The sequence below is a fragment of the Hyposmocoma kahamanoa genome, unplaced genomic scaffold (genome assembly GCF_003589595.1).
Source record: "Hyposmocoma kahamanoa isolate Upper Pololo Valley unplaced genomic scaffold, ASM358959v1 263, whole genome shotgun sequence".
In the NCBI taxonomy this organism is placed as follows: Eukaryota; Metazoa; Arthropoda; class Insecta; order Lepidoptera; family Cosmopterigidae; genus Hyposmocoma; species Hyposmocoma kahamanoa.
This window is the reverse complement of record NW_020653766.1, coordinates 866,413-894,284: the sequence shown is the minus strand read 5'-3', so window position 1 is coordinate 894,284 and position 27,872 is coordinate 866,413. Positions and strand designations below refer to the sequence as shown.

The window sequence follows — 27,872 nt, the reverse complement described above, 5'->3', positions numbered from 1 at the left end:
AACTAGGGGATAAATCCGGTTTCTCGCACTTTCCGTTAACCGATTTCAATAAAACTTAGCAAATAGATGTAATTCCACAAACTTTTGAGAGTCGTTTTTTTTTCATAAAAAAGTTATGATTATTCCTCAAATGCTCAATCAGGCAACAGTAACTTGGTTTATAATGTCAAGAAATAATTCAAGAACACGCTGTTTTTCAGATCTCCCGTGCCACCAAGACCGACGCTTCGTAATCTCAAACTCAATTTTCTACTCCTCCACGCGATCAAGTCCGGAGCAGGTCTCCATTCGTCTAACAGACTCCCCAACCTACCAACGTGATCTGACACATCCTACGAAGCAGCCATATCGACCGAACCCGATTAACTCAGATCTCAGCCAGTCGGGTATTCAGACATGTACGTCTGACCACCTGACATGTCCGCCTGACCACCTGACGTGTCAGATGGACCAACCATCAGATGGAGAAGAGGCGGTGTCATATGACAGTTATAATTTCGATGATTATGAGATTATTGAGTCAAATGATGAAAGCTTCTGTGTTAGCGAGAGCTTCAGTAGAGCGAGGGTGAGTTTTCTTGGTCTTTTAAACTAAAACTAATTTTAAAACTGTCGCATTTTATACAAGGTGTTAAAAAAATCACTGTCCATTTGTTCGATTCGTGAAGGGACGAACAAGTCGTGGACTTGGTGGTAAGCGACACGCCTCTCCATATCAGTTGCAGTGGCACTCAGAGCATTACGAAGATCTAAGGGGCACTGCCACTGCGCCCGTTACCTTGAGATATAAGTTGACAATTCCCATGTGTCTGTAATTTTACTTTGGTAAATAAAATAAATCCATTTTTTTTTACTGTTAATATTTCTCAATATACCTTTCGCATGGTATTCCAAAGTAGTAAATAAAAATCATTTTCTCAACCCACTGGGTATCACTATCGCTATGGTCGCAGTTACAACCTAACTTAGGCGAAGTGTCGGTTCTATAAGTTTTTTGTTTACGTGTTTTCAAAACCTAAATCCCAGTGGATTATTATAATACATAATACTCAGTGAATGTTATATCTGAAGTGTTTATATAAAATGAACATTATGCCATCGGTATATGAGATTGAGTGTTATATCATGCAAGAATATGTCAAATATCTGTATGTCAAGTATATGTATACGTTAATTATATTTGTTGAGCGTTATACCCTGTATCTATATCCCTGCTCAACATCCGTGCCCCTACCATAAATGCGGTGTAGTGGAATTGTTGCCCCGTGCGTGCTCGCAGTCCAAAGCAGGCGTCGGCGCCATCCGCGTGGAGAACGAGTCGGAGCTGTTCTCGCTGTCGCGCAGCGCCTGGGCCGGGGGCGTCGGGGCCAGCGCGGCCAGCAGCGCCACCACCTGCACCAACGCCGCCGGCATCTCCGTCAAGCAGGCTTCCCTGGATGTGCAGAGGACCGGTCAGTCTGCTCAAGCTTTAGCGGTCTAAGATCGATGGATTAGTTGAGGTTACGAGATCTGAGCGTGGTGAGACTAGGTGGTATCGTTAAAAACATAAATATCAAACTTTAATCAATGATGTACCGGCCATGTTGATCTACAATCTTCTGCCATGTTCGGGTACTTTAGGAATTCTTTCACAAAAATTCTTATCTTTAATTATTAATACAAAGATCGAACACTAAGAGAAATCCTTCGATTGGACTGGATTCGTACCAATGTCTTCCAGCAAACCGTGCCAGACGCTATGCCAACTAAGCCACGGAACGACCTACCGGACCTTACAAATTATTCTACGTGCTTGTTGCAAATCTTTGTTTTTTTTAATGACTTTTTTGCCGTAGTGTCATCTGTGAGAAATCTATTTCTTCACTCTGGCTGAGTACCCTTACAGCTACCAGCAGCTGACTAAAGATGTCGCTTTAATAATTGTAATTTTCACGTTTATTATAACAAACTAATGACGCACTTTCTTTCACAAAAATAATTGAATATCATTGTCAAACACCGTGACATTCCATAAACTTAAAAATTGCTATCTTTACCTGTAACGTATTATACTAAGTATTGTTTGGTGGTCTCTTCGTTGGAAAAGCTGTGTCCATTCAAAGAATTTCAAACAAGTGAAATAAACAAGGCTAATACTGCCATATACTATAAATTGGCCTGCAAATCAAAAGAAAGTTTCAAAATTATTCCAAGCTTTTAAGAGTTACGATGCCACACACAAACAGACATAGGCTTCAAACTTATAACGCCCCGTTTTTCCGTCGGGAGCTAAAAAATAAAATTAAAAAAAAGTAATTTTATTTTCAGTTCTCTCGAAGCTGAGCCGCAAAATAAGTCTGAAACTAGTCAAATTCGTAGACTGCCTCAAAGACACGTACTTTGGAACTCTGCAAAGGTAAGACGTATTTTCTCTAGCTATAAAATACTTTGATGAAAGATCACGTGGTATAGGCATATGAGGCAAAACATTGCCGGCTTTTCGTACGGATTCTTTGGTGTGACTGTCTCGATAAGTACATACATATATATAATCACGCGTATCTCGCACCGGGGTAGGCAGAGACCGTGGTCCACCACATGCTACGCTCTCGACAAACCTTCCTGTCCTGAAAAAGGCCGGGTTAATTGTACCAAGATCAATGTCCTTTTTTTTTAAGAAACGAATGATTTTTGGTGTTGTAGTGATTTCGTATACTTCTTTATGGTCAAAAGTTGTGAAAAACCGGTTTACAGACTTTTAAAGCGGCAGTAAAGACTTTTTCGGTCAAAATAGTGCCGAACCGCCGCTGACTCGGCACCGTTCTACAGGTTAACACGGTAAACGTTCATATAACTGTGACATATACAAATAAAATGTGTAATTCTCCAGGTGTTTAGAATCTCTGGAATCATCATGTAGACAAGAGCTGGGTGGTCGCCCTGCCAGTGAGGCGATGAGACAGCTGCTGTCCGTCGCGAGGCAAGTAGACCTGCAGCCTTGCGCCTCCTTCTCGCTGCTTAGGTCGCTGGTGGAGTCTTTGAAAAGGCTGTTTCATAAGTAAGTTTTATGCAGACCTTATTTACTTGCTGCACTTATTCAACCTTTAGGTAGCTTATTTTAAATAGGCTACTCCATAAACGAGTGCTGTACTGTTTTTATACTCCTCTAACGCAACTCAAAAGAAAGGCGCTACATGACAAAGGCTTGATGGTGCTTATTGCGAATGTGATAATCTGCCAACTAATGACACGAATTACCCGGTTCCAAGCTAAGGTATCTTCTGCACTTTAAGTAGGACGTGTTATCACTTTAAACATGAACCAATACTCATAACCAGGGATCGGACTAGGTAGTTTTTTTACTAAACTTCGAGGACCATAAACAGAAAATGGAGACTGCCTAACGACTATATTTTTTCGGTCAATCAAGAGATCCTATTGTTATAATTAAATATTGTCATGTCACATTTTACCGTAAATGTAATAGTTTAGTAGGAAAAAAATTAGATGTGTATTTTTTGTACCTTACATACCATTAGTGCCCCATTGTTACAAAGTCTTAGTCGATCCTGTCTTGGAATCACTACAGACTTATTATTAGACCTATCTTCTAAAGATTTGCATACTACATGCGCACCCAAACCTACCTATTCACTACTTATACGTGTCAGAAAATGTGCAAAAATTGCTCATAAATACGAATATTTCAATTTTTAATGTACTTAAGTGATTTCCCGAACAGGTCCAGGACCTAAAAAGTATTGTCGTAAGGCAGCCTCCAGTTTATGTCTATGTTCCTCGAAATTTAGGTAAAAAAACTACCTATTCCGATCCCTGCTCATAACCCAACTGCTAACCTTCATACTACAGATCGTAGCTCTAATAATCTCAGTACAGAGTACTAAAGAAACCGACCTCAAAAGTACGTGGAATTACGTCTATTTGCTAAGTTTCATTGAAATATCCCCTAGTTCGCCACTATACAGGACTTGATACTGGAGATAATAAAAATAGGTTCTCACTACGACACTGCTCAAAGTATTTCGAGGGAAAAACGCCTGGAATTGATGAAATAGCAAAATCAACTAAATAATTGCTAAAAGTAATTGCTCCTAAATTAAAGTTAGGCGCTATTTATAAAAATGAATCTTCATGCGTGAACAGCCACCCTTTGAGGTGGATGATTTCCTTCAAAATGAAATGGGACCACTATGGAAGTACCCCCTTTCCAACAAAAAAAGAATCATGAAAATCGGTCCACAAATACCGGAGTTATCGCGTAACATACATACAAAAAAAGAAAAAAAAAGAACATACAGTCGAATTGAGAACCTCCTCCTATTTTGAAGTCGGTTAAAAAAAGGTCAAAATTTCGTCTTATATCTAGATTTCGCTGATCAATAGCCTGCAAGTACTTTATATTATATTCTGTGTATAAACAATTACACTTACAACAAAACATATTAACAATTTTCTTCTAATTTATCTAACGTTAATTTAACAGCGGGTGGTTTTAATTTTTGCTTTTATTATTCTTTATCTTCTAATTGTTTAATTACACGTATCCTTTTGTCTTCGGTATATCTATCTTTCTTACGCACGTTTAGAGGTGAAAGGGTACTACTAGAAGCCCGGTACTCTATAACACAGGTTAATCCTAGTATGGACAACAGACTTTACAAATGAAACTATATTCAATAATATGTGAGGATCATAGGTATAAAAGTATAAGTTTATTTTGTGAAAGATAATAAAAATATTTTCACTTTTGTGTTTGCATGTTATTAAAGTTCAATACCATCAACGTCTATTGTAAGTTACGACGTTTTGATTTTATATTGAAATTACAATCAATGTGCTGCTATCTAGCGGTTAACAGCTGAACGACGACGAATTCGAGACGTTTATTTAGTTCACGAAAAAAGAAGCGACCATATTGCAAAGGTATAATGGTATTTTTGTTTCTTGTAATAAAAAGTATGGTAAACAGCACCACTGATAATATTACAAGTGATTATAATTTTCGCAGAGCAAAGAAGCGCAACAAGGTATTTTTCTACGATTTTCTAGGTTTTGAGCTTGATAACTGACACGACCGTAACGCACAAAGCGAAAATGGCGTACTAAGCTCAAGTTTGCGGAACTCCGCGACCTGTTGGCGCACGTGCCGCGCAAACTAAGCACTTGCATTGAATTTATTGTTCTGCTACGAGCGCGTGTCTCTCCGCAGACTGCGCATCGTGTCCGGCGAGGCGGAGGACGCGTGCTGCGTGCTGAGCCCCGCGTGGCGGCGCCGCGCGGCCGCGCACACCGCGCACTCGCTCAGCGCGCCGCGACTCGCCAAGGTCATCTCCTCGCAGGTCGGTGGCTGCCAGACTCGACACTACCTCGGCTCGATTGCAAAATTCTCCCCTACCGAGTCGGTCCTACTGCAGGGACGCCGTCTTTATTTCGGAACTTATTTTTTACAAACGAAATTAAAATATATGTCGTATACTATACGTGTTATATTTAGTTCAGTTGACATTAAAAAAAACATTAGTATATGTAAAGAACCTATTGACTACAGCGGTTTTCTTGTACAATTTCGAGGTTTGTATGTTTCTTCTATCGTGACTATTTTAAGGAATCTTGTTTTCACACCGTATACTAATCGGTGCATATTCTCAATTTTTACTAATAGAGCTACTAATATAGGTCAATGATTTTAATATATATTTTTTCCAAAATGATTTCATTCAATATTTTCACTATTATGCAGAATCAGAAGTGTCAGACCCGCTTTGACGTTTTGTGGGGTGATAACTCCGCCCCGATTACAATCAGAACCTCTGTCGCCAAAACTCACACAATCGTAATATTAAACACTATGAAATCTTGACAATGATTAATCATAGTTTAATAATAATAATAATAACGCACACACTCAACATAGTGGAATATCATTGAAAGCTCAAATACTTCTTATTGCAAGTTACATTGTTTTGATTTTATATTACACTTTCAAACAATGTGCTGCCATCTTGCGGTCAACAACGGAACGATAACGAATTCGAGTTGCTTCTATGTACAGATGTAGTGAATAATCCTTTCCTATCGGCATAACTCGGAACAACGATAACACCCGAATGGTGCCGATGTGTCTATGAATTACTGTATTATTAAATTACGTGTAGGTATCAAATAAATCGCATACTTTATTTATCAATGTCAAATGTCAAACTGCCCGTTTGACGTATATTACACTGAGATGTTAAAACCACCACGATTCTATCATATAAAGAATTCGTTAGGTAAACAAAAATATAACTAGTTACCGAGGACGTTTTATTTCAATCAAACGCACTGATAAAAACCAAAGTCCGGTTGGGATGATCTAATGATTCTCTAAGGATTGGAACCCCAAAAGTCTAACTATAAGTCAAAACTACAGTTGGATTTTGCAGACCTTTTTTATAACAATTAATTATTTTAATTAATTAAAAATACTATGACATAACAAAAAAGACACCTCAACATAAAACAAAACAAACCAGCAGAGAAATTAATATAAATAAATATGATTTTCTGATTGGATGAACGACTTCGATTATGACAGCGGGATAAGAGGAGGAGGAGCGGGGTGGACAGTGTGATGCGAAACAATACTTCCAACTTCCATATCACAGTCAGATTCAGAACTATTTTCTGGTGTATCATCGTCAGAGTTTTCATGAACGTTGATTACAAAACTAGCCATATAATTTTCCAACTCAGGTTCGTGTTTTCGGTACTCGTTTTCGCATTTGATGGCGTGGTCACATACTTTGGCCCAAACATCGGAACCAATTATATTAACCTTTTCCTGTACCAATTGTTTCACAGTAGTCATATTCATACTGATGTTTCTTTTGGATACGTATCCCTTTATTTGAGACCATATGTTTTCAATCGGATTGAAATCAGGATGATATGGTGGCAATCTTAGTACGCTGTGTCCATATTCGTTCATAAGTTTATCTATAGAGTATTCTACAAAGTCTTGTTTGTACTTGCAAATAATTTCATATATTTCAATTTTTGTTAATGACGGATCAATCGGAACGTTAAGTTTGGATAGCCAATCAATCATGTCTTGCTTACGGGTATTTGAATTAGGAGGTTTTTCTACGTACTTATTATGATATGCAGCATTATCTACTACTAGTACCGAATGTGGAGCTAAGTTTGGAATGAGTTGATTACGAAGCCATTTTTCATAGTTTTCATTGTTCATCGCGTTGTGATAGTCACCTGTTTTATCAGTAGACTGATACATTAACAATGCCATAGGTATAAACCCCTTTCTACTACCAGCGTGCACTATTATAAGACGTTGTCCTTTAGAAATTAACTGTTTCACTCCGTTTTCTGACGAGTCAGCCCAGCTTTTACCTGCCAAATGTGAGGTATGGATGTATGTTTCATCCATATAAACAATCTCTCTCCCTTGCAATCTGTACTTTTTTATCGCGGCTAAAAACTTTACTCTTTTTAAACGAACATCATCTTTCTCGATAAGTAATTTTCTGTTGTTTTCAACTTTTTTGTACCGAAATCCCATTTTTCTAAGAATTTTTCTTAGCGTCAAGTCACATCCCTTAAAATTTATGGCTTCGGATAACTTGGACTTCAGGGCTTTAATTGTAGGTACTTGTTTGTATATCAAATGGAAATTATACACTAATCGGCGTATAACGTTGTAGTCAAAATCGTCAAGACCTAGACAAAATAATTTATTTGGTCTACCCAACTTTGCCGACTTCGGACTATTGGAGGTAGATTGATTTATGTATTCTTTTTGCAATATTTTATTTACTGTTCGTTGAGAAATTCCACTGGCCTCCGAAACTCGTTTTTGGACTTTACAAAAGTAAGCAGTATAGTTGGTATGTTTGAATTTATCATTTTCAGTTAAGAAATATAAATAAATATTGAAAATAACTTCGCAGGCTTGCCGATCTAAACGTTTCCCTTTTCTTAGTGCTTTCGGCATGTCTGTTATAAATTGTTAATGTGGATCGAATAAAATCAATGTTTATTATTTACAAAAATGACAGACAAGAGTGACATGTAAAAGGTCTATCAAAATATAGGTGGCCTGCATTAATACACGAGTCCATGAAGTTTATCACAAAATCTAACATAAATATATTTCTGTGGTATTAACTACTCTATATAGATACTTCCTCTTGCAATGCGACCTTTCCCTACGTTGTCTCGAGGGGTACTGAGTGCGAGTGAAGTAGTAAGACAAAAACGAACATTTCCGAGAAAATACGAAAGGAAAGGATTATTCACTATCTGTATTTCATTACTAATATAAATTGTTGATGTGTGCTAAGTGAAATATCACCATGGATAAATCATATTACAAATGCGACTATTATTTTTGCATTCCAAAGTAGCATTTTTCTACGATTGTCGAGGTTTTTTCGCGACATAATTGACACGACCATATCGTACAAAGCGAAAATATCAAATTGAGCTCAAGTATGTGGAACTCTGTAGTTTATTGTTCTGTGTGACGAACGTAGGCGATAGAGTGAAATACGTTGGTTTATAGAGACATATTTAATTGTTCAGTCTCCAGAATGTAAGTGACGATATTAATTCAATTAAAAGAAAATGTGAAGTTAATTGCTAAACAAGCAATACGCATCACGTCTTGCAATTATAAATATAGTCTACCTGTATTAATTTCGTCTTAAAGCAGCTGATTTCTAAAGGCTGTTCGCGTGCCACATAAACTAACACGTATTTAACTGCACGCATTCAGCACGTTCGCGGCGCATGCGCCAGATACGTACACACCCTTCCTACTTCTATCTGCGTTAACGGTAAAGGAGAACATCGAGTTGAGACCTGCGCACCCTTGACGTGTGCAAGGGCCAACCGCCCTCGGCCCCAACACCTTGTTTCGTCGCAGATTCTGGAGCGCCTGGGCGTGGCGCACGAGCGGTACCAGTCGGCGCTGATGTCGCTGGAGTCCGCGCTGTCCAGTCGGCTGCACAACACGGAGGACGTCAAACTGGCCATTAGGAAGAAGTAACTTTATTTATTGTATAATTAAGTTTATCGAATGTCAGGATGTTGCACCACCATTGTATTCAATTATTTTTGTGAAATTACCCAACTAGTTTGTTATAATTATTAATATAAATATCGAACACCCCTCACGAACAATTCCTTCGATCCGTCTGGATTCGAACCAACGTCTTCTAGCAAGTGCCAGACGACGTGGCATAGCGTCTAACGAACCAACGTACTTTACGAATTTTTGTACGTGCTTGTTGCAGATCTTTGTTTTTTGGTTTTTTAACGACTTTTTAGCCGTAGCGCCATCTGTGAGAAATCTATTTCTTCACTTACTTATTTATTGTATATTCAACATCGCAGGATACCATTTAGAAGGTTTATAAGGTTTTGGCAGTCAGATTCATAATCAAGAAGCTTTTGTATATTTCAGACACTTTAGTAAGTATTTATTACACAGGACGCATTTTTTGAAAATAAAATTTAGTGCTCATTTGACCTCCATCTGACCTGGTGGAAAGCGACAATAAGGTCGACGATGAAGCATGCATATCTAAATACTACCTATTCACTCTCGCCTTGAAAAGGCCCAAGATATGGTGTTCATGTTTTTAGTCAGCAGGCAGGGAGTTCCACTCTATAGCCTGGCCGTTTGCCATGTAAATCTTCTTATAAATATTTATTTTTTACTTACTACATTTCTATGAATAGGGAATTGTATGTTTATTTTCAAGCCCTAACGCAAAAAAAAGGGAAGTTCTAAGGTTGAAGCCTTTGTCTGTGTATTTATTTTTTGTAGCCTCCAAAGACGTAACCGACTGTGAACTGACAACCGGTACTTTCTCAATTTTGACAACTTTACATTGACTTCACAGGTGAAGAAAAAAAAAATTGTTTGCGTCATTTATATAGCATCTGATTTATTAAATAAAAATACTTAGTTTTTAAATATTTTTATTACACATACACTACGTATTTTTATTTAATAAACCAGATGGTACATAAATGACGCAAACAATTTTTTTCTTCACCTGTAAAGTCAATGTAACGTTGTCCAAATTGAGACAGTACCGGTTGCCAGTTCACAGTCGTAATGCCACCTTATTTCTGCCGCCAAGTGGTAATGTGAGAATACTGCGTTCCAGTTTTGAAATTTGTCTTTGGGTGACAGGAGCAGTGAGATCCCCCCCAGATCTTCGCAATTTAAAGCTCTGAGTGGTACTGCAACTGCTATGAACAGACGTGTCGTTTACCACCAGGCGCACTACTTGTTCATCCCGTCACTGGGTATCATAAAAAAAAGTTAAACCAATGTTTCATCCTTGCAGGTACGCGCCTGCATTCGCTCGACTTTGTCTCGAAAGCACGTCGATGTGCGATCTTCTCATGTACGGGACACCAGAACTAGGACGGGAGATAGGTAATTTTAGAAATTGAATTTCTATCTACATAATACGTTGTATCTACATAATGTTTTAATTTGCAGAATAGCTTTGGTTATATTAATAATTAATCTAAACTTAAATAAAGTAATACACATAGAGTATATAATTACGTTTCTCCGAAATATCGGAATTTTACTGTTACATACTTACCGGCGTAACTTTTAGCGGAACAAAAACAAAGTGTGATTAAATGTATAATAGTAACGTTTATATTTAAATAAATAAGAATGAAATATTAATTCGACGTAATTAAAAATTAATATATTTTAACATCGACTTAGTACAGTTTTACTCAACCTTAATTGAAAAAAAATCCAAATTAAACAAAATGCATTTTTTGCAGATTTTATCACAAAGCACAATCAAGTGAAAATTTTAAATTTGTGACAATTTAACATCGATTATATCAATTCAATTAATGCTTACGAAATTTACAAGAACGGTAAATCAACCTAGAACCAGTGGATAGACATGGATTAGTAGAAAATTTAAAAAAATATATAATAAAAAAATTACGGTCGAATATTTTTTTTTTTCAAATTAGACACAAAATGAAAAAGTTAACTAACCGATTGTACTTGAAAAAAAATTCACTATATTATTTTGGAAATTATATATATATATACTTTTCTTTAATTTCTTTTTGTGTTGGAAAGAAGGTACGTCAATATTATATATATATATATTGGTCCCATTTAAATTTGAAGAAAATATTGAAATGGTGGCAAACTATGAATCCGGTTTCGCGCATTTTACGGTAACCGATTTCAGTAGAACTCGACAAATATAAGTAATCCCGTGAACTTTTGAGGTCGACTTTTTTAATTCTCTATACTGAGATTATGCGCTTTATTTTTAATGTGTATAACTAGCAGTTGCTACGGTAATGTGAGCATTTACGTTCCGGTTCATATCTCGGCGACGGGCGCCGTGGCAGTGCCCCTCAGATCTTTGCGATTTAGAGCTCCGAGTGGCACTGCCAGCCGGCGCACGCCTCCTCCGTCCCGGTATGACACGAAATGGTGCGCAGGCCGCGGCCAGTACGGCGTGGTGTACGCCGTGCGCGGCGCGTGGGGCGGCCACAGCCCCGTGGCCGTCAAGTCCGTGCTGCCGGCCGACGAGCGCCACTACCACGAGCTCGCCATGGAGTTCTTCTACACCAGGTACCTCCCGCTTCTATTCGTATTGGTGTGCATAGGAAGAGCCTCCTTGCGGTGCACACCGGTAACTTCTAGGCACGGTAAGGCAGTGCTTAGACTGGCTAATCTTTCCAACGCGATGCTTCGACCGACTTACTTACATTTTGTTCAAGAAACAAACCGTCGGTATAAAACTATTGTTACATTAACGAAAATATTATACAGTGTACTGATTTTCATTCTCGCCATATTTACTGAGGTTATTCCGAAACCAAATCGCAAAAAGAAAATCGCAAAAAAATTTTCTAAACTCTTATTTTTTATAATTATTAACACAGAGATCGAACACTCAGAAAAAAATTCTACGATCCGGCCGGATTCGAACCGTCGTCTGCTACAATACCGTGCCAGACGCTTTACCAACTAAGCACAGAACAAAACAGCTGATATTTCGTCACCCATTTTATTTTTTATTTAGTTGCGGTAAACATATCGATTAGCAATCGCCTGATCCAAAGGTCATGGAACTTTTGCACGGCACGTATCACACATCGGACCGACTCTCTTATTCTCTTGTTATCTTTTTTTCAAACGCAAGCGGGCGCTCATCAGTCAGTGCGCGGTCAGTAGCGAGTGGTTAGAGAGATGTTTGGTGTTCACCAGAACTGTATTACCATCAAGATAGCGCTCCTTCTGATTACGGAGGGCAAGTGTGGGACTAATTAAGTGATGTGAATAGTTTAGTTTATACGTAGAAGATTATCGAGTGTCGAACAATTCCGCGCCAAAATCGTCGTCGCTTTGAAACTTGTGAAGTAAAATGTGCTAATTCAGAGAGCTGAAACGAAACTCTCGACAACGTGCTAATTTTTGCAAAGTCAGTCACAGTGGTGTTGGTGGGCACTTCCTTCGAGTAGGTACCTGACTTAAAATTGATAAGTACCAAATTTAAATTCCAAAAAAGACAAACATTTTCTCACTCAACTTCTCTAATTATTGTAAACAATTAATGAATTATAACAATACGTAATCAACGTATCTTTCGGTGAAAAGACGAGTGGCCTAGCGCTCCTCGGGCTTGCTCGGGCCCCACCGGGGTGTGGTGCATACGATTTAAAGACAATTTTGCAAAACTATACTAGATACAATTTATGTTGAATAGAATATTTTTAGATGATTTAGTATTATTTATATTAATTAAATTTTTATTGAATTGATATTCAATTATTTTTTGTGAAATTACTCTACTAGTTTGTTATAATTATTAATACAAAGATCGAACACTCAGAAAAAATTCCTTCGATCCGGTCGGATTCGAACCGACGTCTTCTTGCATAGCGTGGCAGACGCTATACCAACTAAGCCACGGAACGAACCAACGGACCTCACGAATTTCTCTATGTGCTTGCGTCGTGTCTTTGTACTTGGTCTTTCAACGACTTTTTAGTCGTAGCGCCATCTATGAGAAATCTATGACAGATTTATCACCCAGTTAGTACCTTTACAGCTACCAGTCCTGGCGAGAGATGTAGAATATTGTTAGGTGATTTAGTATTATTTATATTATTATTTTTTTAAGTATGGCGAGAATGCAAATCAACACACTGCATAAAGTAGATGTTTTCTTATTGTATAATACAGTTGAAATCTTAAACTCGTCGAAATTGCCTCAGCTCCAGACAATAGAGGCTGGTATAATCGAAACTGGGTATTACTAAAACGTTTATAGTAAGGCTTAAATTTTAGGATTAGTGTTATCCGTAGCCAAATATCGGGGAAATAATAATAAATTTATTTCCTTCACACACAATTTCAACCATAATTAAACATTCTTAAGTAATAAAACATTTGTTGTCTGTGAAGGCTGGAGCCTAAACTAGGATACCCTGTGCTATAGGTCTCCAGGCCTCCGCTTACGGATAAAGTATCAATAAAACATTGACAGCGTCACGAATGATTGCTATAAGAGAAACTTATATATTGAAACTGTGGTAACTGTGTAACAGTCTGAGATGACAAGTATAAAATCGTGTTTTAGTTTATTGATACTTATTTTGCCTGGAACGTGATTAGAGCGTAGTTTGCTATTATTAGCACAAAGGTGGAACACGCGCAATGTTTGAAAGCACGAAATAGTTGTACGATGTGTTCAAAAACGAAATGAAAGGAGCATCCCGGCGCACCCCCGCATCGTGCGGCTGCTGGGCTCCGTGGTGCAGCGCCACGGCGCGTCGGGGCCCAGCGTGCTGCTGGTCTCCGAGCGGAAGGCGCGCGACCTGCACGCCGCCGTGCGGAAGGGGCTGGCCTTCGCCGCGCGGATCCGGATCAGCCTGGACATCGTCGAGGGTGAGTCGCCTTCTCGAACTGGTGCTCGTGTCGTTCCTTCCGATAGCTTTTCATTTGCTAACATTGTTTATTGAAGTGAAGATACATCTGAACGCAACAGGAAACTGTTTACCTGTTCAGTTGGCGGTACCTTCTGGCTAATCTTGTAAAGTGCTGTTGTTCGAGCGTCAGTGTCGATAGGGCAAATTGGTAGCAAAAATGAACGTAGAGTTGGCGGCAAGGTGTTAGAAAGAAGAAAAACAAACAATGGAAGTGACTTAAGCCTCGATTACTACTAGAACTGCTGTCGCCAAAACTCGCACATTCTTATTTGAAACACTACAAAATCTTGATATTGATCGGTCGTAGTTTCAAATTTAAATATAAATAACAAATTCTAGATTGTTAATATAATTTAAACATCGCGTTGTTAGCGTATCGTATAAAGTTCTATACCATCAATAGTTATTATTGCAAGTTACATTTTGTTTTATATTGAAATTTCAATCGATGCGCTGTCATCTAGCGGTTAATAGACTAAACGACGACGAATTTGGGACGTTCATTAAGTTCTCCAAAAAACAAGTGATCATATTGCAGCGGTATAAGCTTCGGTTCCGTCTCTTCTAACATAAAAATGATCACGACAAATAGAAAATCGAAAATGTATCACAATAAACCGAAACGTAACGATGGTATGGTGATCCGGCAGGCATCCGCTACCTGCACTCGCTGGGGCTGGTGCACCGCGACATCAAGATGAAGAACGTGCTGCTGGACGGCTTCGGGCGCGCGGCGCTGTCGGACCTGGGCTTCTGCGCCGCCGAGGCGCTGATCTCGGGCTCGGTGGTGGGCACGCCCGTGCACATGGCGCCCGAGCTGCTGCAGGGCGACTACGACGCGGCCGTGGACGTCTACGCCTTCGGCGTGCTCTTCTGGTGGGCCCTCGCTGGCACGCGACACTGATGCTGCAAACAAATACTATTCGTGCACTTTTCGCGCAGGTACGTGTGCGCCGGCAACGTCAAGCTGCCCTCCGCCTTCGAGGTCTTCCAGAACAAGGAGCAGCTATGGAGCAAAGTCAAAAGAGGTGCCGTCTATCAATTATGATAATTATTAATACAAATCTGCAACGCTTAGAAAAAATGCCTTCGATCCGGCCGGACTCGAACCGACGCGACGTCTCCTAGCGAACCGTACCAGACGCTATGCCAACCAATCCACGGAACGAACCAGCCCCCACGAATTTTTCTAGGTGCTCGTCGGATCTTTATCTGCGAGAATTTTGTGAAATTTCTCAATTGTGTCTGTACTTAACTTCCCTGTTAAAGATCACATTAAGTTGAATGCATTGAACCGTCCTTATCGTTAGGTGCATAGAGTTAAGTCAAAATACTACCAGCAGAACTCTAGATAGCCGAAATTCTATTTCTGACGCCAAGCAGCAATACTATCATTGCTGCGTTCCGATTTTGAAGGGTAAGGGTGAAATTACAGGCACACGGGACTTATCAACTTATGTCTCAGGGTGACGGTTGAAGTGTCAGTGCCCCTCAAACCTTTGCAATTTAAAGCTCTGAGTTGGAAAACAACTGCTATGGAGAGGCGTGTCGTTTACCATCAGGCGCACGACTTGTTCGCCCGCGTCACTTGTTGTTTTAAAAAAGAAAACATATTGAAGCATTATTAAATAAATGCTATCCATTATTTCTCACCAGGTCTTCGGCCCGAGCGCTTGCCACATTTCACGGACGAGTGCTGGCAAATCATGGAATCCTGCTGGGCCTCGGAACCTTCGCAACGAGCATTACTCGGCGACATCCAGCCGTTGCTGGAACGTATCCTCGAAAATGCTAAAAATTACGACCCGGACAAAATTCAATCACCCGCAGAACAGAGCAGAGAAAAGTTTCTTCGAGAATATTCTGACGATGACAGTTTGTATATGACTGGCGTTCAAGTCAATGCGTTGTAACCGAATTTTGCACTTTATTACTTGCCTGTACGAGCATGAAATGCTAAAAGATTAATGCATTGAGGAATACACATTATATAATACTTGATTTTCCCAGTCGTAAATTGCGTAGTTTGTTAATAAACAAGATGGCGTAATGTTTGTTAACAAGATGGCGTAAAGTTTGTTAGCAAGATGGTGGTTAAAACTATTTATCTCGCCAGTCGGTGCCTTTATGCCTACTCGTTTAGTGGACAATCTGTCGATGTAGTTTTCTGTACTTTATACAGACTTTACCAGTTTTGCCAAGCAATCATCTTCTCGCGGCACAGATTTTTTACGATCCAAGGACTGATCGAAGACGGAGTCACGATTATGGTGCAAGGATCTGATTGAGATCCTCCTTTTACATTTATTTTAAAAAAATGGACCGTTAAAGAATTGTGTATTTTATTATTCTGTTAATTCTTACCTATTACGATAGTAATAAGGAGATGTATGCATTAAATGCGTTTTAATATTAACCCATTGAAATGACACTGGGTTAGTTTTAAATGTATAACCTATGATATTATACAGTTCTAAGTTATAAAACTTAGCTCGGCTCTCACCATACGTCTATGCTCTTAATAAGAAATAATACTGCTCAAAACCACCACTAGAGGCGCTGTCTAAAATTATGGATAGTATCACGTCTTTCAATGATAATTTCATTGCCTCCAATCATTGACTTACAAATAAATGGACGACGGGTCTAATACAAAAACCACGAAAAAAATGTCCCAAGTCAACCTATTTAAACGTAGTGACATGTAAAAGAATATGAAAATGCTAAAACGTTGAATTTAAATTGTAATGTCATCGCAGTACTGTCTAAGTTTGCTTGCTTCGCTGTCAGTCGAACAAACGAAGACTAAAGCGTGAATGACGCTCTGTATACGATTTTAACGCCCTATAAGTTCGGACACTTTTTAGCGCGGACCCGACGTCCATATAATTATAAGTCAATGGCCTCCAATGAATACTACGGCAACCAAGAAAAAACTAAGTTTTTTGACGTCTTCTATTTTTTGTTTCTTTGTTTTTTTCACAAAATTCGGGGTATTTTATTAATATTAGTAAATTAATGTGGTTGTTTACAAAAATAAAAGAAAATGACCAACAAATAAATTTGACATAGTGTTCATTGGCGGTATCGATTTGCCTTATCGTTGAAAGAAAATATAGTGGTGAATTTAATTTTAGTCAATTGCAATTCACTAAAGTCCTAAAGTGATGTCAGGTTTACATAATTCACCGAATCACATTGGGCTAGTCGTTGATGATGATAAATCAAATTCTCGTGGCATCTCATCATCAAATCATCATCACCCACAGCCCATTTGTCTCGTAGTTTGTGCCATCCACCTGCACTAGTTGCATCCATGTACGGCCTACAATTTTGACGACATTGTCTGCCAGCTCCACTTCCGCTCCGTTACTCGATCTCCTTTGTCTATCCTTGGTCTGTAGACCTTCGTTCGTCTTCGGATTTCGAAAATCCTTCATAATAACATTTAATTTCGAATATGTTTTCATTATTTAGGATACAATAATAACCTGTGTTATATTATTACACGTAAGTCAACTTATACATAAGTGTTGTAATCGATGATAGTGAATAACGTTGTCTGTGATTGTTTAAAAGATAAACAAATAAAATTCAAGTAAAAACGCTTTCGTGCCTCATACGCCGTGGAACCTCAAAAGAAAAACAATTAAAAAATATAAAAACAAAAATTCATAAAAATTGAAAAATAGGAAATCGGACAAATGTCTAGATAGTATTTAAAATTAACCATAATGGATATGCACAGCCCAGGAAAATATTCTCTTATTTATATAAAACATTTCAAGCCCTGCGACATATCTTTCTTTATTTTTATAAGATCTCATATGATGTGTTTTTTGTTTGCATTTCAAAAATAATTATATGTAATTGTTCAAAAATATTACATCTTCAGATTGTACTTATTGATTTAAAAATACAAAAATATTGATTTAATGATTGTTTTTTTACAAACGTTATTTCTTATTGTTTCTGATTTATTGTCCGGTTGCCTATTATAAGAACATATTTAATAATATACTGGGTGCCTTTACATGTAAAAAAGTATCGTACGTATGTTGTTTTCGGTACAAAAACCCTACGTTTTAAGGAACTCTATTGAGAAGGTTTTGAGAAGGGTCCATTTCCATTGGAATAAGTTTTAAAACGAACTTTTCTCAATAATATCGTTCTTTTCTTGACTGACTGTCGAATCAGTATTTCAAGACAACCTATTTTCAATTTAGCATCTCACAAATTGTATTATAAGTTATGTCAAAATCATCCTATTAAGAAGTTATTCTTCTAGGTATAAAAAAGTAAAAAAGTATGGCGATTAGTAGAAAACGTTGAAACGTTTATAGCGGAATAAAATCATACATCTTAAAGAGTTACTACCTCACTTCAAATTTTTCCCATACTAATACGGTTCATCGGTTTTGCATGGATCGTGCGTCAGGGACACTGGCTTTATTTCAGAATTTATTTTTTTTTACAAACCATATTAAAGCAATTTGAAAAAAAAACCTGTATCGTATAGTACCTATTGAAAAAAGGTTTTCTTGTAAAATTTCGAGGTAAGTTTGCGTTTTTTATCTATCATGAAAATTTTTAGGATTCGTGTTTTCAGACCGAATAGTAATCAGCGTATCCTCAATTTTACTATATACTTTTTCCAAAATGATTGGTTCAACACTTTCAATGTTATGTGTAATCAACCGTAGCCTTTTGAGGTAGTATATACTCTTAACTTAGGTACAACAATATCTGATTGCCGTATCTGACCAGACAAGACCAGAGTCTTTGTTCTCTAGATGTTATCCCCGAAGTGAACTTTTGGGTATAAATTGAAAATAAATGTAAAATTCCTAGTTTACAGTAAACTTTTGAGACATTTACATCTTTATTAAGGATCGACCGGTCGCGCATGATCCTTGAAATTGCTCCGATCTGGCGAAGAGTCTGATGGAGTAAAGGCGGGTTTGATAACAAGATTGTATTGAGAAAGTCCAGGCCCGCAAAGAGTCGTCTTGCAATTTATAATTGTAAAAAAAAATGCCCATATTTCCGAGTAACTGGGAAAGTAAAAACCAACCTTATTAATCTAATGTGGCTTGTGAGAAATTTTTATATTAAAAATGTTTATGAATAAATGTATATTGGTATTTAGCAATTGGTGCCTAAAGTGTTTAAAATAAGGAATGCAGTTTACTTGATTATTTTTATACACTGTGATACAAAATTGTTTCAATGTAAAAAACAATTTTTGATATTTTTTTTTAATAAATCACATTTGTCTGTTGTAAAGTAAGTATTAATTTTAGTTGAAGTATATGTTAAGTAACTTGTAAACTGAATAAAAAGCTTTTTTAAACAAATTTTGTTGTTTTAATTAACTTAAAAGTCTAAAGCCCTTTTTGAAATAGGTTGAAACACCAAGTTTTAAGAATAAAAACTCCAATGTAGCAATTTAAAATTATTTATTTGTTATCACTTCGTTGAAACGTCTACAATTCCAAATTTACAATTTCTGTTCACTAATTATTTTTCCTAATTACTTAATTTAATAATCTACTTTTATATTCGACTTCTTTCGGACGAGCAGCACACAAGATTTTTTCCTCCCTTCTACCCCTACTTCTTTTCCCTCCAATGGATACTCGCTTTTGATGGGTCATTATAACAACCAATCAAAATCGAGCATCAGTGGCGCCACAAGTACATAAAAATAACACTTATGGCGCCAAAAATAATATGCAACTAGAAAATATTCGATAAAATTAAGGGAATCATGGCATAAGGTTAAATGTTTTCTTGTTTAATGTTTATGTAACGTCTCAAGACTCTGCAAAATACAATAGGAAAACCGCTAAATGCCCATTGTAGTCAACTGCACATCAAACACTCCAGTCACAGATTACTTAATAGTTACTACGTAACAGATGCATCATTCTCATACAAAATAGAAAACACCTATGCCAGAATAGCCTACTAAATCTGACTAATGACACCAGGCGCTCACTACGAGGAAAAAGAAGCCTAAGCACGCGCTCAGAGAGGTGAAAACAACATTGCCCGCCGTGTGCAGTCGTGCGACACCGAATGGTCATAAATGAAAGACTTGTATGAGCGCTTGTGCCGACGTCGGTACACTCAGCGGTAGGCATTTATAGTGTAACCTTGAGTGACGGAGCCCTGCTCCAGTGCAACGTGATAAAACCCGCACGACGAAGAAAGTTCACAACCCTCTGAAAACGTGCAAAGTCCTTAACTCGCATTGGGTCAGCGTAGCGGACTGGTTAAACTCTCGCCTGAAAGGAAACCCGTGCCCAACAGTGTGACGTTTAAATGTGTTGATGAATATAATTACTTGTTTCAGCCCCAAGCAAGTATGAAAAACTAATTTTCCTAGATACTCTATGGTCATGTAGATTGTAGAATATATAGCGCTAAATTTTAATGCGACATTTTCATTAATATGTAGATTTTTCTTTTTATTATATCAAGTGACGGGACGAGCAATTCGTGTGACTGGTGGTAAGCTACATGCCTGTCCATAACAGTTGCAGTGCCACTCAGAGCTTCATGTCGCAAAGATCTCAGGAACACTGCCACTGCGCCTGTCACCCTGAGACATAATTTGAATCGTGGGTTTCGGTTAACCCTCATGAATAGACGACTGACTTTTATAGTACTTTTAATCGACAACTTAATTCTTAATTCACAAAAGTTTAAGTGGAGACCATGTCTGTCAAAAGTGAAGAGAGAAAACACAGATAAAAAAGGCGCGCAAACCGCGTTATTTTAACGGCTTCACCCGCCACAGACACGTCACTTGCGCCTGTCATTTCACCATTCGCCCATTCTTTATCTTTTATACAGAATAAATTTATCTTTATCTTTACTACTGCTTGATGGCATAAATAGGTAACGTGGCAGTACTTCCCTGGACGAATTTTTCCACAAGAAGCTCTGCTGCTCATAGGAAATGAAACTATTTTTCCGGATTTAAATCGCGTATATTTGTTTTTTCAAACAAACCGACGTTTCGGGCCCTTTACAGGTCCCATGGTCACGGTTGACTGAGGTGGTACAGTCTTCAACCAGTTATGTCTAATATTAATGCAAACCACCCTATTTTTTCACTATAGTTACAATAGTTATTAATTAAATACCTTATTTTTAATTTTACAAAGAAAACAATCCAATTTACGCTACATTAAGTTTTACAAATTATTTTATTGAATGAATTTTTATTAGGTTTAATTTATTATTAATTATTAATAGAAATTAGAATAAACTAAAACATATTAATTAGTACTGCAGTCTTATGTCTGTTTGGGATTTTTCATTAGAGGAAATACTGGATCCCAAACTGGTGGTACGGAGAAACCATCTTCCCTGTTGAAATTAGGATGTTTTTTAATTTTAATGGCCTCTCGCAGCATCCTGGGTAGATAACGGACTTCTTTTGCAAGGACCTGGGGCTTGTCAAACTTCATTGAATGCGTAGGTTTATCCATGACATGCTCGCAGACTGCAGACTTGTTTACGCGACGGTGTTTGACATCAGCTATATGTTCTTTGACGCGGGTACAAATACTTCGCTTTGTTTGTCCAATATAAGAGAGACCGCACTCACAGTCAAGCTTGTAAACTCCTGCATCCTGTAAGGGGATGTTACATTTCACGGGTCTCAGGAACTGAGAAATCTTCCTCAGGGGCTTGAAATAGGTCTTGATAGATGCACGCCTGAGGACTCTTCCGATCTTGTCTGTAACACCTCTCACGTAAGGTAAGATGGCAGGTCTTCGCTCGACTGTAGGTGGTTTCACACGGGGTCTGCGGCGTTGGCGTGGAATCCTCAACTTATTCGCATGTAGGACTTGCTTTATATGCTGAAGTTCCCCCGCCAGATGATTACTGTCGCAGACACCATATGCTCTCTGAAACAAAGATTTGCCCACGGTAGCTAACTGGCTAGGATGGTGATGGGAATTACCATTGAGGTACCTATCTGTATGGGTTTTCTTTCGAAATACAGTATGGCCTAGGGTGTTATTAGGATTTCTTTTAATTAAAACATCTAAGAAAGCTATAGTACCACAATTCTCTCGAAACGTCGGTTTGTTTGAAAAAACAAATATACGCGATTTAAATCCGGAAAAATAGTTTCATTTCCTATGTGTAACAATCGCGAAAACCTAAGAACTCGATAAGCTCTGCTGCTACTAAAGATTGATAAAAAGTATATATTTTGCAAAAAGAACTAGAAATGTAATAGAAAAAACTAGAACGCGTACTAACAAGCTAGATACCACAATACAAGTGATAAAATTTTCTGTTTAAAGGGCGGTGATGTATGCCACAGTGGTCATATGAAAATCTATCCCGTCGAACAACAAATTATGGTAATTTTGATCCCGGATAAAGTCAGACGCACTGCGTGACAATCCCGGTTGAGGAACATTTAATTTAAACGGTTGAAAACAAGGGAACGTATTAAAATTTTCATAAAAATACACTCTTAAAAAATGTTGGGACGCAACTTGTGTTTACGGACCGAGTTTATTTGTCCATAATCAGGCGACGAAATCTTTACTACAAAGAAAATACAGAAGGGAAGTTGAAAAGAAACGTATTTTCCGCGAAAATCAAGAAAACGTTGTCCAAATAACCCTTCGGCCTCGTTAGCGAGAACTTTTGTCCGAGAGATAAAAAAATGAATACATATAATACAGAAGTGACCCTCGGGTGAAGAATGTAATTTGTACCTAGCTGCAATGGTGAGGGATTATTATTTGCAGTTCTTCTATTAGTGTTTTGGTGATCTTTTCCGTTAGATGAAGAGGGCCCAGGTTCGATTCCCGGTAGGATCAATTTGGGAATAAATCTAATTTCGTTCTGGTCTCGGTGTTCTGGGAAGTGCCTCAGAGTAAATTTTGTTGCTCTGGTACTCATAGCACTGGGAATTCCCTAGTTTGAGACCAGGCAATTTGTGTGGTTCTGTAGTATATTATTACTATTATTATTATTTAGTATTTTTTACATTCTCGCCTCTCCTAAAGCTTAAAAGAATAATTTTGAATTTGTAAATGTGAGAGGCGGTATTCCCCGGCAATGGCACAGGCCGCCGTGGTCAGGGACTTAGGTTCAAGAACCACCGTACAATACGTGCCGCATCGAGCAGGACCGCCTTATTATTATCCATTTGAGACTATTATTATTGTTAGTGTACTTTTCTTGTAGTTTTGCTTTTACCTGTTTTAAAATTAAATAAAAATTTGGTTCTTAATTTGGTCCGGGATTCAAGTATGGGAATTATTGGGCCCACATTAAGTATTATCACAGTCTAACCAATATATTTTAGGACTCCTGACTGTTCACTAAATGTTTAGATTTTTACATTAAAAAAGTGCGCGTTTGACCTTCACCTCACCTAGTGGAAAGTGATGACGAGAGGTCAACGACGATGTTGTACGGAGGTATGTATGTAACCACGCACTGTTTAACTGCCTCCGTGGCCGAACGGTTACCATACCGGACTGCCACGCAGAGGTCCCCGGGTTCGATTCCCGGGCCGGGAGAAATATTTGTATGGCCTACATTTATTTCTCTCGTGAGTTTGGGTGTAATTTGTGGTTGTCTATGTGTGTGTCCATGCCACCCGCGACACAGGGTTTCCCTAGTGCGGGGCTATGTTGAGTGTGTGCGTTATTATTATTATTATTACTGTTGTACCACAAGACAAATTACAAATTTTAACAAACAATTTAAAATGCTCCTGTTTAAAGGCGATATTATTATTATTCTCACAATATTTTCGTGACGGTTACAAGCTCCATGGTCGCTAGTTGTTTTTTTATTTAAATTTTTTCCGGGAAAAGGTAAAACCATACAGTCTCGTCTTGGTACCAGATGACTAGTGAAGCACCTGGTGATAAGAGACTTTCTGTCCATAACAGTTGCAGTGCTACCCAGAGCTTTAAATCATAAAGATCTGAGGGGCACTGCTACTGTACCCGTCACCAGCACCCTTATCCTTCAAAACTTACACGCAGTATTCACATTATAGCTTGGCAGCAGAAAAAGGTAAGATAGCAGTACTTACCTGGACGAGTTCTTTCTCAAGAAGCTCTGCTGTTACGTTTTTTTTTTGCTAGGTTTAGATAGATAGGCTAACGCCAAGTCTTCGTTCTATTACATTTTACAGCGGCAGTTGATAACCGAACAGTATCTGTCTACTTTTTTTTAGGCTGGAATCGATCAGAAATATCGAGAGAAGTAAGAAATCACATTGTGCTAAGAAACCTGCATTGCAAGATTATTTTTTGGTCAAACACGTTGTACATTTTGTGATTCTATATACATTTGTGAAAGTCTGCCTGGTATATCTACACCTTCGAATAATCTATGGCTGTTGGCAAGAACAATAAGTAAAATTACATTCTCGTAGATTTGTTAAATAAATATTTTCAAGATTTATTGTCGCTTAGCATTGTTGACGGCTTCACGGTTTTTTATTATTATTTTTGTTATTAATTTGAGCATGTTGATTTAATACAATTTTTAGTTTACGATGTTTGTGATAAACGCGTTTCGCAAGTCTTGAAAGTTAAGGGAGGGTTAGTAAATACATTTATAATTAAACCTTCTTTCTTCAGTAGCAGTAGAGCTCCTTGTGAAAGAGTTCGTCCAGGGAAGTACTGCCACCTTACCTATTTCTGCCACCAAGCACTAATGTCAGTATTACTGGGTTCCGGTTTTGAAGAGAAGGGGTGCTGGTGAAATTACAGGCACTTGGGACTTGTTAACTTATATCTCAGGGCGATGGGCGCAGTATCTCTGAGTGGCACTGCAACTGTTATGGACAGGCGTCAGGCTTACCATCAGGCGCAGTACTTGTTCGTCCCGTCACTGGATATTATAAAAATAAAAAAGAAATAGGAAAATTATGCAATAAAAATAGGTCAGGCTCGGTATAGCAAGCGGAAATTATAAATTGTATTCAGAGCTCTAAAAATACTGGTCACCTAGGTTTTAAAGAAAAAAAAAAGTTAAATAAAGATGAATATTCGCGATTAAAATACTGGTTTCATATTCATTTGAATTTAATGTGATATTTGTTTATAAATTGACATATACACCCTGTATATAGACTTAAACTCAAAGTTACGGACCAGCCTCACCGGGCAAAATAAAATAAGGCAGTCGGTAGTGCGCTGTAGATATTTATTGGAAAAAAACGGAGCACAGATATATACACTTAAGTAAATACTTAAAATAGGAACTAATAGAGCAGAAAAGACGCGCCCACATGAAAACTAGATCTAACTCGAATGAATGTTAAATTGGACTCTCGAAAACTAACTCGGGCGCGCGGGCGTGCGGGACGGAAGTTACTAGAAGTCATTTCGTTTATTACCATTTTGGTCCTGGAAAAGGTGATATTTTGGCAAAACAGCGCCATCTACATTCGGAAATACTAATCTATCATGTCACTCGAGGATGGGTGGCCGGACGCTTGCGAGTACGCTTCGGGCGCACTAGATGGGGTTGACACGTTATAAAAAAAATGGTAAAATACTGAATTGACCGTTTGGTTATTATATAAATTTACATTACCAAATATTAAGCATATAGAAGAGAAAAACAATCAACATAAAGTTCTCCGTCGTGCTCCCGACTTGCACCCGTTCCCTGTGTGTTTCACGCTTAAACGAAAATTTGAAACAAAAAAAATATTAACAGAAGTAAAATGGATTCTGAACAAAGTTATTTCTGTCTTCTGTCAATTTCTATTAAATGTTAAACAATACGTAACCGTTTACTTCAAGATCATTGTTTAATGGTAAAACCAAACTCTGCGTACCAAAGCAAACATAATTAACAATTCATCTATCAATTACCAACAAACGTCGCTTAACTCAAACATGAGTGTTTGTTTAGCGGTGTTCAGGTTTGGTTCCCTTACTCTAAGTCCCAGATTTTCGCGCGAATAGATAGGTAGACCTTGCGAAAACGTTCATCCAGGGTAGTACTGCCACCTTACCTATTTCTGTTGCCAAACAGTAAACTGAGCATTATTGCGTTCCGATTTTGAAGGGGTGTTGGTGAAATTACAAGCTCATGTGACTTGTCAACTTATGTCTCAGGGTAACGGGTGCAGTGGCAGTGCCCTTCAGATCTTTGTGATACAAATAGCTGAGTAGCATGGCACTGCAATTGTTATGGACAAGTGTGTGGCATACCACCAGACAACGACTTGGGCAGCCGATGCTTCGGCAAAGCGTGTTGACTGCGAAAGAACATTTTTCAGGTTTTACAGGGGTCGTTGAACAACAAACCTAACTTTCTCGTCGTCTTTCCTACCTAATGGTGCATATACCTTATGAAGCTCACACGTTATTTACTCAGGGTTGCCTGTGATACTCGTCTTGACTTTTTACAAATATCTTTGACTCTTGTTCCCTCTAGTTACTATTCTCACTTAGTTTTTTAAATTTTAACTTAAGTTTTATTGAGCTATATATTATAAGTCTAAAAGTTTTAGCGACCAATTGGAAATGAACCTATTTTTTGGGACTTTGATCGCATACATTTGCTTTTTCAAACCAACCAACGCAACGTTTCGGGGCTCTTTACTGGTCCCATGGTCACGGTTGGTTGTTATAGTATTAGTCATCCACAGAACAATAAATACGGAAGTGCCATCAGAACCTCCTGCCACCAAAAGTCACATCCAAAATTTGAAACAGGAATAGCAAACTCTAGACTGTTCATATAACCTATACTTTACTCTGTTGGCATATAACTGAAAGTTTAATACCGTCAATATCTATTATTGCAAATTACAACATGATTTTATGTCGAAATTTCAATCAATATGCTGCCATCTAGCGGTTAGTAGCTGAACGACGACGAATTCGAGATGTTTACTAGTTTCTTTTAAAAATATTACGATGAACAGAAAATTTAAAATTCATTAAAATTTAATAAGACTTAATGAATATACGAAACGCCACGATAGATAACATCTATATCATTTTAGCACTCCAAAGTCGTGAAATAAGGCATTTTTATACGATTTTCGGAATTTTATGCGAGATAATTGACACGACCACAGCGCACAAAGCAAATATGGCGGACTAAGCTGAAGTTTGCGAAACTCCGCGAACTGTTGGCCCACGTGCCACGCAAACTAAACACTTCTATTTAATTTATTTCTTCCGTGTAGTCATCAAACTGCTATTTTTTTTAATTGTTGTAAACCATCCTATTCTCAACTATTATTGCAAAAATACGTGGCGTGTGGGTTACCACCGGGCGCATTAATTCGTCTTGTTACTTGGCATCAAAAATAACGACCAAGTTTTTCCACAAACCTAATTTTAATCATAAATAAATAACTGCATAAATACTTTTTAAGTTTTAACGTCGACTTCAGCGGCAGGTCGTAAATTAACAATAGTAGGGCAGCCAACCCATTGTATTATAGCATTTAGAATGGTCTTAATCAAATTCATTACAATCTCATATCAATTATGATAATATTACAGTGTCACTATGTCACATTGTGGGATTCATTTACATACAAAATCAGTTTATTCACGACTTTGTAATTTTTAGTACCAATAGAGCTTCTGGGGAAATGAAGTAGCACCATTTTACCAATTTCTGACGATAAACAGTAATGTGACCTGCGTTCTAGATTTGAAGGGTAAGAAGGGTGCTGGTGAAATTACAGGCACATGGGACTTGTCAACTATGTCTCAGGGTGACAGGCGCAGTGGCACTGCCGCTCAGATTGCAGAGATCTCTTTTTAAGTGGCACTGCAACTGTTATTAACAGGCGTGTCGCTTACCACCAGGCACACGATTTGTTCGTC

The 27,872-nt window shown here is 38.0% G+C and overlaps 1 protein-coding gene across 2 annotated transcripts in view; it reads left to right on the top strand.

Annotated features, from left to right (window-relative positions):
- The window catches only part of LOC113228965 (dual serine/threonine and tyrosine protein kinase-like), a 36,422-nt gene extending 19,715 nt beyond the window's left edge, over positions 1 to 16,707 (top strand). For both annotated transcript variants that reach the window (XM_026462415.1, XM_026462414.1), the window contains exons 10-21: positions 201 to 568; positions 1,280 to 1,451; positions 2,308 to 2,395; positions 2,870 to 3,037; positions 5,210 to 5,339; positions 8,927 to 9,045; positions 10,362 to 10,453; positions 11,509 to 11,641; positions 13,785 to 13,963; positions 14,655 to 14,880; positions 14,947 to 15,032; positions 15,661 to 16,707. In XM_026462415.1, the coding sequence (XP_026318200.1) occupies positions 201 to 568; positions 1,280 to 1,451; positions 2,308 to 2,395; positions 2,870 to 3,037; positions 5,210 to 5,339; positions 8,927 to 9,045; positions 10,362 to 10,453; positions 11,509 to 11,641; positions 13,785 to 13,963; positions 14,655 to 14,880; positions 14,947 to 15,032; positions 15,661 to 15,917 (2,018 nt within the window). In that variant the 3' untranslated portion in view covers positions 15,918 to 16,707. The remainder of the gene's footprint in view (positions 1 to 200; positions 569 to 1,279; positions 1,452 to 2,307; positions 2,396 to 2,869; positions 3,038 to 5,209; positions 5,340 to 8,926; positions 9,046 to 10,361; positions 10,454 to 11,508; positions 11,642 to 13,784; positions 13,964 to 14,654; positions 14,881 to 14,946; positions 15,033 to 15,660) is intronic.
- Positions 16,708 to 27,872: the final 11,165 nt, after the last annotated feature.